General features: G+C 44.0%; 1 protein-coding gene across 3 annotated transcripts in view; it reads right to left on the reverse strand.

Annotated features, from left to right (window-relative positions):
• Positions 1–356: 356 nt before the first annotated feature.
• The window catches only part of LOC140252778 (inverted formin-2-like), a 37,738-nt gene continuing 25,235 nt past the window's right edge, over positions 357–12,859 (reverse strand). Inside the window, exons 16-23 of one of the 3 annotated variants that reach the window (XM_072337834.1) lie at positions 12,264–12,334; positions 11,557–11,677; positions 10,884–11,048; positions 10,035–10,137; positions 9,334–9,492; positions 7,689–8,414; positions 6,454–6,510; positions 357–2,816 (exon numbers count right to left, since the gene is read on the reverse strand). In XM_072337834.1, coding sequence (XP_072193935.1) covers positions 6,455–6,510; positions 7,689–8,414; positions 9,334–9,492; positions 10,035–10,137; positions 10,884–11,048; positions 11,557–11,677; positions 12,264–12,334 — 1,401 coding nt within the window. In that variant the 3' untranslated portion in view covers positions 357–2,816; position 6,454. The remainder of the gene's footprint in view (positions 2,817–6,453; positions 6,511–7,688; positions 8,415–9,333; positions 9,493–10,034; positions 10,138–10,883; positions 11,049–11,556; positions 11,678–12,263; positions 12,335–12,859) is intronic. The other 2 variants (XM_072337837.1, XM_072337835.1) reach the window with 2 other exon arrangements.

Below are 12,859 nucleotides of genomic sequence, written 5' to 3' on the forward strand. Positions count from 1 at the left end.
CAACACTTAAGAGTCAAGTTTCGAAATGTGGCAAAGCTGTTTTTCATATCCTGCCCACACTGTGATTGTGGGGTGACTGAAGAAAATGGTGGTTCGTGTTGGAGTTGGTTCATGTCTGTATTTGCTTTCAGTAGAATTAGGTGAATAGAGCTCTCTCTCTCTGACTGTTTTGTTACCTCACATTTCTTTATTGTCTCTGCTGCCATATTTATAGATAGAGTAAGCTAGGACTGGTATAGTGCTGGTTATATTAAAAACCAGTAAGCTTGTATACACGGTAAGCTTGTGTATCAAAACTTGTAGGCATGAAAAATTCTGGTGAATAATGATTACCATAAAATAAAGAGACTTGTCAAGTACTTTGACTTCTTTTATTCTAAATTTTGAAATATTTTCAGTAATGAAATTAAAAGAAAACAACAACAACAACAAAAAAGCCCTGAAATCCCAATTCCAACCTTTAAAACATATCCACATTTTGATGTGAAGTACTTGGAAAAAACTTCTGCAGATTTCATCCATAACTTCATTTTTATCATACAGAAAATGCTTATTTGAGGAATATGCAGTTATTTGACAGCTAGAAACCTGTGGTGCTCACAGGCTGGTTCACGTAATGGACTCCATGTGCAGTTGCTGTAATATAACCACAGGAATTCTCTTCTGAGGTCCAAACTCACTGTTGGCTTAAACAAACACGTACCTGTTAAAATAGCTGCAAATTTCATTGCTTTTACCTGCAACTGATTTGGTCATACAAACACTGAAAAAATCTTCTGGATTACGAACTTCTAAAGTGACAAATAGAGCAAAACTTCACAACCCAGCTGAGCATCTTTCTTTGAGTTGCTCTGACTCCATCCTCCTGTTCTTGCTAAAGAACCACAGTAACAGAAGCAGAGCTGCTTTGGAGTAACGCATTACAAATACTGTGCTTTGATCTGTTGATTGGGATTTGATTTTAACAGACAATTTATTATAGTTCTCAAAAATGGCTGCAGAACAAAGACCCAGCAGTGACTCAAAATACCAGTTTCTCCTTAAATGCTTGAAGGTAATGGGAAGATAATGTCCAGTGCCCTCTATCTGGAGGCCCTCAGCAGGTAACACCAAAGAGCTTTGCTTGTTCCCAAATACTGAAGGTGATTTTGTTCCTATTGATAAATCAGCAGGGCAGGGTGGAGGAGGCTGGCTGCTCAGTGCCCGTCTGGGCTGCAGGCTCCTGCTGGCAACATGGAGGAGGCAAAGCTGCTGGGGAAATGTTTGCTGGTTGGACTTTTGTAGGCTGGAGTCTAATCTGAGAATAGAGAAACTTGATTAATGACAGCAAGAAGGACTGATTCTTTGGTGATGCATTCAGAGACTGGAATAGAGGGAAAAAAAAAGAGTAAACTTTTAAAATGTGATGCAATGGTCTCGCATGTCAAACCTGGGGCGGGTTATGTGGTTTTGCAGCTTACTTCTGCCGGCCAGGAACATGAGTTCAGCTGCAACGTGGTTGTGCCGCTCTGCAAGGCTTCCTGAGCTGAGTCTGCCCGTGCACCTACTCCAAACACATCTTTGCTTTTGTTAACAATTCTCTATAACAATGCTTTGGTTAAAATAAACCAGTGATTTAATTCTTGGCGTAACCTCTACCTCAGTCCCACAAAGTCTTCAATGTTGCAAGGATGTTGCTATTACTATTGAGCAAAGCAAAAGAAGGTTTATCCTGAACATTAGTCTAGACAGAGCAGGTTACCATATAAAGGCATAGTTCTTAAATGTAACAATCTCTTCTGCTTGATTCATGTTTCAGCACAGTATCACACCACAGATTCAGCAAACATAGATCATTTTAAATCGACAGCTATGTACAAAACTATGGTACAACGTTATTACAAAACTTGAGAAATATAGCTCCGACTCTTTTAAAAACACAATACTGCACGTTCCCAGTTTCAAAGCAAAAGTAATGTGAAAAATACGTGTTCTGCAGCTTGAATGCAAAGACTTCAGAATGCAAGCAGCTGAGAATGGGACTTAAACCCGGAGACTTACTGAAGGCTGAGCTGAATATGTGTTTAACACAGTACCCTGGAAAACATTTTTTCTTTTGATAGGAACTGGGGCCCTGTAGCTGTGCATGTGAAATTACTGCAGGACCACAGCCATGCTTCAACTTAATTGCACATAAGTGTTATCTGGAAGCCAGACACTGTTTACATGGCCATATGTTAACCAAAATGCATGCTTTTGATGTTCTTGTAACTGATTTTGCTTGCCTTAAGCGATTGAGAGAGCAAATACATTTTGCGTCTTGGTTCTGGCTGAATATAAACTGATTGTGGGCAATGAAATGAGAGATAACGCTTCCCCCTGTGAGGGTACAGCCACTGCTGGACTCATACCCTCAATCTAATTGAGGCACTGCTATTTTTTTCAATTTCCCAAGGGCTGAATGCTGGGCCGCGTTCTGCCATTGTGTTAAGAGAAATTTGGCCTAAGAGCAGGTAGGGATGATGGGCATTAGGATGGAGGCTGAGAGGCCTGCACCTTCCCTGCTGCTGCATCAATCTGGACCATATCCCCACAGGCACCCCCGGGGCACAATGCAGGTCACGTAAGGCACGGGCTGAGGGTGCTGAAGCCTCCATGGCGGCTCATTGGGCCTTTGGGCACAGGGTGGAAGGCTGCATCAGGAGGAGTGTGACATCCAGTCAGGGCAGGAGGCCTTCTGGTGATGCAGAGCCTGGCTTCTGAGAGGCTGGCAGTGCTCTGGGGATGAGTTAGCATGTCTCCGGGCCCCTGTTATTTCTTCTGCCTTGCTGTAACACCTGTAGGAGGAGGGGAAAATACAAACTGTTCGCATCTGTAAAGTGAGAGCAGTTTGGTTTGTTGTGTGTATTGGCTGTGGTACCAACTCAGGTAACTTAAACTTCTAGCACCGCCAGTTTTTATATATTTGCTAAAAACCTTGCTCGCATTTCTAGCACTGATACTGATGTTGAAGAGTTTGGACAGCTCTGTTCTTGAGCTAGGCAACAATGTGAGTTCTATGCTTTCCAAACAGAACGTTGGTATATGGTTCTACATGTTAAATTGCTGAATTAATAGATCTGGATGTTCATTTCGTCTTGTCCAGGGGACATTTTAACTAGTGCTTTAGGCTTGAGTGTCACTGTCAACTGATATCAAATGAAACCTGTGTGTGGCACTTCATGCAGTTGAAGAACATCTCCCACCTTGTGTGAGAAATTCTACTGGGAAACAGAGCTGGGTCACAGCCATGAGCATGGGATTTCAGAGGGCACAAACTTTCTGTCGTAGCACAATAAAGCAAAATGTGTGTATTGTGCCTTTGCTGCGAGACTCAGGGGTAGGCTCCCATCTGGGTGTGTTTCTTGAGGGAGATAAGGCTATCAGAGGAAAGAGCTGAGCACTGTTGGTTTTAAGCACCAGACCCACTCAGCAGCTGAAGGAAATACAATTTCTAATGACAGCCATGATGGCAAAGGCTGTACAGGAAGACAGCCATTAGCTTGATCGCATTGCTTTTGTTCATTAGAAATCAACCCACAGACACCAACAAGCTGTGGGGGGTGAGGTGAAACATCTAGTAGTCTAAAATTAAAACATTAATTAAGTCAAAAGAAAACAAAGGAAAACTTTGATTCCAAAACTCTGTTCCTTTGCGAGATAGGCTGAGCTCCCATTGTGCCCACATATGTGTCATAGCTGCTGGCAAACAGCACTGTGTACCTTTGCCTCTTTCTTCTGAGCCTCACCAGGCTGCAGTATTTGAACACTTGGCCTATGCTTGATGTTATCCTTTACTTTCTACCAAATAAATCAAGTAGGTTTGTGAGCAGGAGAACTGCCAGAGTCTGGTTGCTTATGAACTTTTGTGCTTTTAAGTTGAATTGTGTTTCTGTTTGACCTCTGACTGAACCTCTTCCTACAGGGAGTTTGTATGAGGGAATGCTTTTTCAGTGCAAGGACAGCCAAGGATGGAATCTGGCTGTCCGCAGATGTTGTGCTGTTGATATCCTTATTGGGGGACTGATTGGACTGGAGGCCTCCTGTATTTTGCTATGGATGTGAACATTTGTCTGGAGAGATTCCATAGGGCCTAATACAAAGGAACTCAAGCGCCTCCTCCTGTGTCCAAACCTTTGTACAGTGCCCTCTGACTGTCAGACTTTGTAAAGCATTCTTTCTTCAAGCTCTTTTTAGATTTGGTTGGAAATGCGTTCAGCTGTTGCCAAGATACATAGAAACATAATGTGACCCCCAGTATACTGGAGATAACATGAGATACCACTCTTTGGGTGTAAAAGAATAATGATGTTAATACGTAAACTGCTGCGTGACAAGTTATGGTCAAGATGAGAGAACTGAATAGCTGAGTCCTTATACAGCTCTGAAATATTATTTCATAGAGTCACAGGCTGTTCCTGGTGGGTCAGATCCTGTCCTTTCCCTGTTGCTTTTATAGCGGTTCTAAAGGATTAGGGGGGTGTAGGGAATGAGGTGGTGTAGCGTTTATCCCTGAAAGTGCATTTGTATAAGAAGGAAAATTCCTACAGCTTCAATTCAACCTGGCAAATTCTAGCTCCAGCCAGAGAGAGGTACATCCTGTACCAAGAGTGTGACCAAGAACTTCAAGGTGGTCTCTGAAGAAAAAAAGACAGGGTTATAAATCAGGTGAATCACCCTGGGAAAAAAGTACTGAACTTCTTTTCCTGGGGTCTCCCATCTTTGTGATGGGGAGCGCTTCAGGTTTGCTGTCAAGAGGAATAGGCTTGAATTGCATTTGGGGGAGGAAACTCCATGGCTACAGACTAAGAAAAGTAAGCAGATTTTTGTTTCCTATGACCTTTCCAAATGACACAGGAATGAGGGAGAAAAGGGGAGTTGAAGATTTCAAGTGCTGCTTTTCCACTGCCCTTGCAGCTGTGAGCACTTGTGGGTGCTGGTGGCATCTCAAGGATGTGCCTGACTCAGTCATTTCCTAATGGTGCTGGTTTTCCATGCATTCCTCTATATTGCTTTCCTTCTTCAGAGGAGAATCTGAAGCTGTCTGAATCTCTGTTAAAATCAACCTTTTTTTTTTCAAACCTGCATGCTAGAATCCCTGTACTTAAAACATATAATCTGAGTTACACAACTCTTGGTTCCAGCTGCTCTCCCTGTGCAGGACAGTCACAGGTCCTCACTGCTACTATTTTCTACTCGTTTCTACTATTTTCTGCTCTTGCTGTAAATCTTCATTAGGAATGTTAAACTGACAGTACTACTCCCCTTTTGCTCTCAGCATAATCCTGAAGCATGGTACAGAAGGGGCCAAAAGGTTATGACAGCAGTAGTCAGGAGCGGAACTACCCAATATATCTCATTTTCTTTTGCTAGCAATGATGCTTCAGGTGCAGAAATAAAATCAACGCTATCTGGGAATCCTGCAGAGCTTCCTCTGCTCCATGCCTTCAGGGCTAGGGGTTCCTGGCCCCTCTGTGCATGGGGGATGCTGAAGAATAAACACATTCCTTTCAGGAAATGAGAGAGTGAGAGATTTGGCATAATTGATTCAGTTCACAAGAGGTGCTCATCGGGATGGAAAAGACAAGTAACTATGCAATTTCAGTACAGTGGATGTTTTGATTGTTTATCTTTCCTTCTTTCCATTTGTCGTTAAGCATGCAGACTTTTATTTATGAAAGTTTTGGCATGAAACTCCTAAAGTTTTCTCATGAAGGGCAAGGATGCTGCCCATCAGAGGGAACTTGTATGTACCAAGATCCCTGCATCTTATTTGTTTCAGTGACAAAAGCCGAATCCCCTCTTCCACCTTGTCCCAGAAAGATGCATGAGTGCAAATGAGATGTGTGCATGGTCTGTTTGCTCCAATGCACTACCTTGTGTGCAGTAACTTGAGAAATTGAACTTGGCTTTGAGTTGGAGCTGGTATCTTGTCCCATCATGTATTTCTCCCTGGGCCTGGTGTTTTTATTTCCTTATCCACGCCTGTGTGTATACTGTGCTATAGAAAGTGGCTACCCACAAGCAAACCAAACATCATTATTTGCAGGAGGTAGGTACTGAAATTGCATTTTTACGATGAGAAAAATAACGGGATCAAAGCAAGGACTTTGTTTATCACATGAAGCTGGATTCACGTGGTTAGAATACTGTCTTTTAATTATCTGCAGGGAAAGGCGATTGGCTGCTGCTGGCACAGAGGATGAACATGTGGGATGTGATCCAGTGTTGTGGGGAGATCAGCACTGACTCCGCTCAGCACAAGATCAACACCCTGGTCAGTGAAAATCAGAGTAGCAAATTTGTTTTAAATGTATTTGTGATTAGACAAAAAGACAAAAAGCTTAGCTGATGTGCTAATTATTGATTAGGTCTGTAAAGTCCAGAAGGAACTAGGGTTAGTTGACATACAAATGCCTTTGCAAGTGTACATACCTCACTGTACCACACAACCTTTTTTTGTCTTATAATCTCCAGAATCAGTCTCAACCTCTGCTTTTAAACAAAAGAGACACACTAAATATATCTGATCATGGTAAGGTAAGTGTAACAACAGGGAACTTCTTACAATGAAAAACACCATCCAGTAGTAGAGAGGTCCCTAGGATGCCACCTCTGGATGACCAGGGAACCCCATGGCTATTGTGGGGTTCATTACAGACAGAAGGGAAACACGGTGATAGCTGGGAGCTCTCTTTGTTGCAGCTCTTCCTGCTGCCTTCAGGAAGGCAAGTTTGGGAACCACTATTTCTGAGAAAACACTTCTGTTTCATGCCTTGGTTTTAGCTAGGGGATGTTGCACATTAAGAATATATATACTTAAAGTCCCAAGCTATGACGGAACTATGAAAGTAAGTGGTAGATGGTCAGCCCATGCTATCTCTCACAGTAGTGGGTATTCAAATTCTCTTTTACTTTCTGCTCTGCCTCCTTCGGCAGTAAAAACATTCAACACTAACAAGATTTCTTCACTACTTGCCTGCCCATCTGCTTGATTGCAGAAAACAAGCTTTGGACAGCATACTGTATCTTTCTGAAGGCTGACAGATATATGTGTCTTCTCTATAAAGTCAGCTCAACTTCAGGATTGAAGTATCTACACCCAAATATGTCTCCAGATCTGTAGAGTCTGAGGGAATTGGACCCAGCAAGACAACTGAAGTGTACCCGGGGCAGATTTTCAACTTACTGCAGGCAAAGTGCTCTTGTAAGGGAGCTTAGGAGAAAAATTGCTGCTGTTTGCTGGCTTTATGCATTTATAAGTAGCTGAAAGGGGTGATTGCTGATTAAGTATCCACTATTAACTGCTCTTAATCACAGCTCTGGAGTCTAATGGAGCTCTTGTTTGCACATAACTGTGCCTTGTAGCTGTCTTTAGCATGCTTGACAGATGTGCTTATTGCCATCTTTACTATGCATAATGGGCTTTTAATCATTGATTCATCTTTACCCATTTATAAACTACTTATAAATGTCAAAAGAATGAATGATGCTTATGTTTTTCTTTTTACACCTTTTTCAGGTTAGAAAAATAATAGTTCCATTAAACACTGGGACAAAGGACTTTCTAGGGGTAATATCAGACCATGGACCTGGGAGAAAATAACACCTACAAATGTACTAGGAGGTTCCCCCCATTTAACTCAGCACCCAAGGGCTATATAGGATACCTGAGTGGCTTTTGCTGTGCCTCTTCTTCTTTCTCCGTTTCCCAGATGTCCTCTGCTTTTCCCTGTCAGTGTGTGTTTCCCCTGGAGGCAGTGTTGCTGAACAAGAAGAGTCGGTGGCTGGCTCCTCTGAGAAGGATTTCTCTTGGGAAGTGTCTAACAGCGAGTCTGTACCAGGGTCTTCGTTTTCCTTTGCCACCTCTTTCAACTCAGCCTGATGTGCACCATCACAGGGAGTGGATGGTGTGCTGGGATTGCCTCCATTCTGGCTCAGCTGGATGTCCTGAGCCAGCCTGCAACTCTCCAAGCCATCACCTGGGCATTTGTTGTCCTGCTCGTCTGAGATGGACCCATTGAGCTGCTCTCTCAGAGCAGCATCAGAGCTGCTGCTCACAAATGTTATATTGGCACCTATGTTAGCAGCAGAGAAGGAAATGGCACCACTCCCCAGGCGTGGCTGGAGGCTTGCCATCCCCGTACCCTGCCCAGCTCCATCAGCTTCCACTAAGTTTACCAAAGGGTCTCCTGTCATAGACCCTAGTGGCAAATTTTCTCCAGTATTATTTTCAGGTAATGCCTGGCCTGGAGCTGAAGCATCTCCGACATCTCCACCAATCTCTGGTAGGGCAGCTGCCAAGGACAAAGTGCTTTCTGAAGGATGACCGTTGTTTTGCTTGGCTTTATCATCCATCTGCTGTCCTCCTGCTTGTGGATCCTTAATGCTCTTTCCTTCAAACAAAAAGCATGAGATCAGCCATATATGCAGAACTGCATCCAAGATCAACCACGGTGTTCCTGGTACTGGGAGAGGCTACAAGTTTGTTGCTGCCTACAGTAGTTGCATTGCCCCGAAAGCAGCCATGGTGATGGGCTGATGGTTAGACTAGATTATCTGAGTGGTCTTTTCCAGCCTTAATGATCCTGTGATTCTACACAGGCAGCACCCTTTCATCCTACAGCCAAGGAAGAGTGTCTTCATTAGCACTCCCACCTCCCCTCCTAGTGCCCCTTGTGGTCACTCTAACAGGTGCCCTGGTGTCCCTGCTGTCAAATGGATGATGCCCATAGGAGTCTTTGGACTTGTAAAGGGTGTCTGAAAACCTGTATCAAGATGTCCTGAACAAGCTGGGAATGCTGACTTGGTCAGCACAAGCACTTAAATTCTTGCTGGCCCTTCCAAAGCCACAAAGTCAGGCTCTACCACACACCAGTGCCCTTAGACTGTAATTGTGCATTGGTACACAGGTCATGAGCCAGAAAAAAAGGCTAAAACCATAGGCTATCTCCTAAAAAACACCTGGGTGATTGGGGTCTAAAATATGAGGATAAATTATTCTAGTGAGATTTGATTGCATGGGGGGACAGGTGGGGATGACATTAGTGCCCCACCAGTAGGGTCCTGTGGCTGAACCATGGGCTGTAACTCTCAAAGGGTTCATCAGTGTGGGCACAAGGTCATGCTGATGATCTGAGGCACGCCTGGCTGTCAGCAGCTCAGGGCTGCTTGCTCCTGTCCACAGCTCTGCTGCAGATCCTCCTTAAATAGGATGCCCCAAATGCTGGAAGGCTACTTGCTTGTGTGCTTGGCTCAGACTCAGAGACAGATGGGAAGAAATAGTTGCGGGTACAGTTGGGTCTGTGTCCTTACCGGACCGGCTCTCCTCTGGGATCTCCGCAGGCAAGGTTTTAGGAAGTGCATCCGACTCGTGTCTGTTCTTTGTCTTTCTCAGCGTGAACCCTTTCCTTATGTCAGCCAGCAGTGCATCAATGACGCAAACATCCTCCTGCTTCACCAACCCCTTCTTAACTAGGATAGAGAGAGAGACAGGTGCTAAATGTGCTCCCGATAGAGAAGGTTGCAGACTGCACAGCAGTGCTATCACCTTGGGTTGGTGCTGCTTCCCTGCTACAAACAGGGCATCTGCAAGACGTTTGAGATGTCTGCAGTCTGTGGTAAACTGGAGCAAGACTATTCAAGAGTAGGTAGAGACTTTCTAGGGGAAAGTCAAATGTCTGTTGTTAGATTTAGGATTCAAAAAGTTTGTTTAGAAATTGAAACATTTGAAATAACTGAAATGTTTCAGTTTTATTTTTGTCTCTCTCCTGCTCAGTCAGCAAAAGTAAAATTAACTTCTCTGCCCAGCTGCCACTCTGAAAAGTCACTTTCTACCTATGGCCAATAAGATACCAAAAAGCCTTTAGTCAGTCAGCAATTGGAAATTCAGAGAATAAATTATCTCTACTAGTCATTAAAGTAAGACCAGCAAAGAGCTTTCATCAGGTCTTCCAGTCCATTTGGGATTGCAAGTCCCCCATTTCTTTTTGATGCCCTTTCAGATAGATACTCACTGACTTTTCCATTTTCTCCCTTCTGTCTCTTCCCCTCTTCTTCTTCCAGCTGTTTCTTCCTCTTCTCTGCTTTTGCAGCTTGTTCCTTTCTATCTTTGTTTTCCTGCAGTTAGGTAACAGAGGTATGAAAAGGTTGGCTAAATGTCTGCTAGGAGAACCAATGAAGAGAAAGACAACATGCAGATGGTTGCAAAGGCAGAAGAGAAATCTTCACAGTAAATAAAATGAGCATAGGGAGAACTGTTTTGCCAGGAGAGTGAAACGGACGCTGCTGATCTGTGCAGGACTTTGCTCAGTCCCAGTAGGAAGTGGCAGCAGCCATTTGCCTAACACAGCTACCCATGTGCAGCTTCTCTCATTGACAGTCATCTGAGGCAAACATGGAAGGTACTGAATCCATATTTTCTTTCAAACTAGTGGCCTTTTGGCTATTTTGCTTTTGATCCTATTTGCTCAAGTTGAAGTGAAGGATTAAGATTTATAACTCTGTTCTTCTAAAATTTATGCCCTCAGCTCTGAAGGGATTGGACTCAATGATCCTTATGTGTTTCTTCCAACTTGGGATATTCCATGACTCTATGAAAGCATCTTTATGAATATGCAGCTGAAGTTGCACTGAAATCCCAAGTCACCAGGGTCTGGGTCAGGCCAGGAGCACTGGCAGTACATGAGGATGAAGTGGAGCACGGACTGGATACCCATTCACCAGGTGACCACGAGCCAAGCACTATAAGAAGGGATCCAGAACCAGCAGCTTCCCTTCTTGACTCTGTGCCTGTCCCACCCATGTCTGTTGGAGTACAAATACGCAGCACTGTGATGTGCTCATCTTTGTGTGCCGTCACTAACCTTCAGGGCTCGGATGAAGAGATCTCTGAAAGTCTTCATGGTGCTAAATACATCCTCTAAGGACAACTTGCTTGGGTCCTCACAGAGATAGTTTGCAAGTTCTTCTCTCTTCCTGTCAATGGTTTCAAAATCTTCTTCCAGTTTTCTGGAGGCATCAATGCTATCCTGAAATGCATTTAGTATAGACAGTGAGACGCCATCCAGAGGATAACAGGTGAAGTGCTCATAAAGAAAAAGGTTGTCACCATAAGAACTTGAAGCAGAGCTTTTGGGGTGGGAAGAAACAGCACATGCCTCCTGGTGACTGTGTTGTGCCACTATGCAGGGGTGGCTTTAGCAACACATAGAAAGCTCAATGCAAAGTTTCATCCCAAGAGAAGGGGTTTACTTTGGCTACCTGCACAGAGGGTGAACACGTTGACTTGGATATAGAGAGGAAAAGTGGAGCACGGAGAGCTGTTGAAACAAGCCTTTAAGAAACACCCTCACCAAAGGTAGGTAGGTTCGAGGAAAGCAAACACCACTGAGTTCTGTGGCATTACAGCCTGTTTCCAAATCTGAGAGTGCATCTCATGGCAATATTTTTCACCCTCCTGTGAGCGTCCTCAGCTACATACAGCATTCTGGCTTTGTGTGTGTAAGGTGGAAGCTATAAGGGAACTCCAAGACTGACCTGGATAGGTTTCTCATACTGTTGTTTCACATCATCGTTTGCTGATGAGACCTTTCGTTGGAGCTCCAGCAGCTTTTTTAAATTGGCACTGGACTCTGAGCGTATAATATCAAGATTAATTCTGAAATCACACAGATACCTCGTGTTAGTTCTCGCTATGGTATCATGCACTTACAAAAGAGAGGGCAAGGTCTAGCTGGTTTGGTTGCCCCTCTGCTTCCCATGTGAGTTTCAACCCTCAACCCTGTCCAGTCAAGAACTCATGAAAAACAGCCTCCTTCCACAGCACTTATGGAAAGATGCTCAGTCCCCCCACAACATCATGCACTGAAAAGATGAGCACCCAGAAAATCCACCCAGGGTTACCTCCACCCTGATTGCTCAGCATTTGCTCAGATTCCCTGGTCAAAGGCACTTCAGAAGCTCCTGCTGCTGCAAATGCAGTGCAGATTATGGAAGGGCCTGTGAGGCAGTATTAAATAAATGCACTGCAAATGTCATACCTCAGTAGTGCCAGCTGTAGAAGAACTGTAATATATTAAGCAGGCGTAAGCACTCATCAACCAAACCGTTTGGTTAAAGCTAAGAAAGATGCTATCTTGTTAACATGCTGTACCAGCTGTGGGTATCCTAATTTCTGATACACTGTTGATATGCATGGGATTTAGTTTTGTTTTTCATTTGAAGGAAGTGACACACAATCTTACCCTGCTGCTTTTGAAACATTTTCAAGGTCCTCCGGCAGTTCCAGTAGGTCTGTATGGCTGTTTTCTACTTCCTGAAGCAGAAAAGAGAAATAAGCACTGTTTACTGAGTCGTGCAAGCTGGGAAAGGAAGCAGCACTCAGAAGGACAACTGCACTATGCCCCTCATCTGGCCTCCTTTCTGCAGACCTTAACTACGTGTAACCAATGAATGAGGGTGGCAGAGCAGAATATGGAGAAAAAGAAACAACAAACACTAATGCATGGAATAAGAAGGTCATAGGTACTTAGTGGGGGGAGTTTGAAAAGCTCAAACACAGCCTGACGTAGAAGAGAGTGGCCATGGAAAGGTAGAAAGGATGAATGGGTACAGAGCTGCCAGGATGGATTTGGTGGCCGCAAGCTCTGTGGCTTGCAGGTGATGATGAGCAGACTGTGCAAACATGAACAAAGGAAGGACCAGCAACTGCAGGAAAAGATGCTGGAGGAAAGCAGTGCCCACAAGCATTCACCACCAGCCTAAGAGAGCCAATGCTTTTAACTTGCGGCTAGATGGGGAGGATAATGAATAAGAGTGCATTACATTAACTGAATCTAGA

Source organism: Excalfactoria chinensis, chromosome 5 (genome assembly GCF_039878825.1).
Source record: "Excalfactoria chinensis isolate bCotChi1 chromosome 5, bCotChi1.hap2, whole genome shotgun sequence".
NCBI lineage: Eukaryota > Metazoa > Chordata > Aves > Galliformes > Phasianidae > Excalfactoria > Excalfactoria chinensis.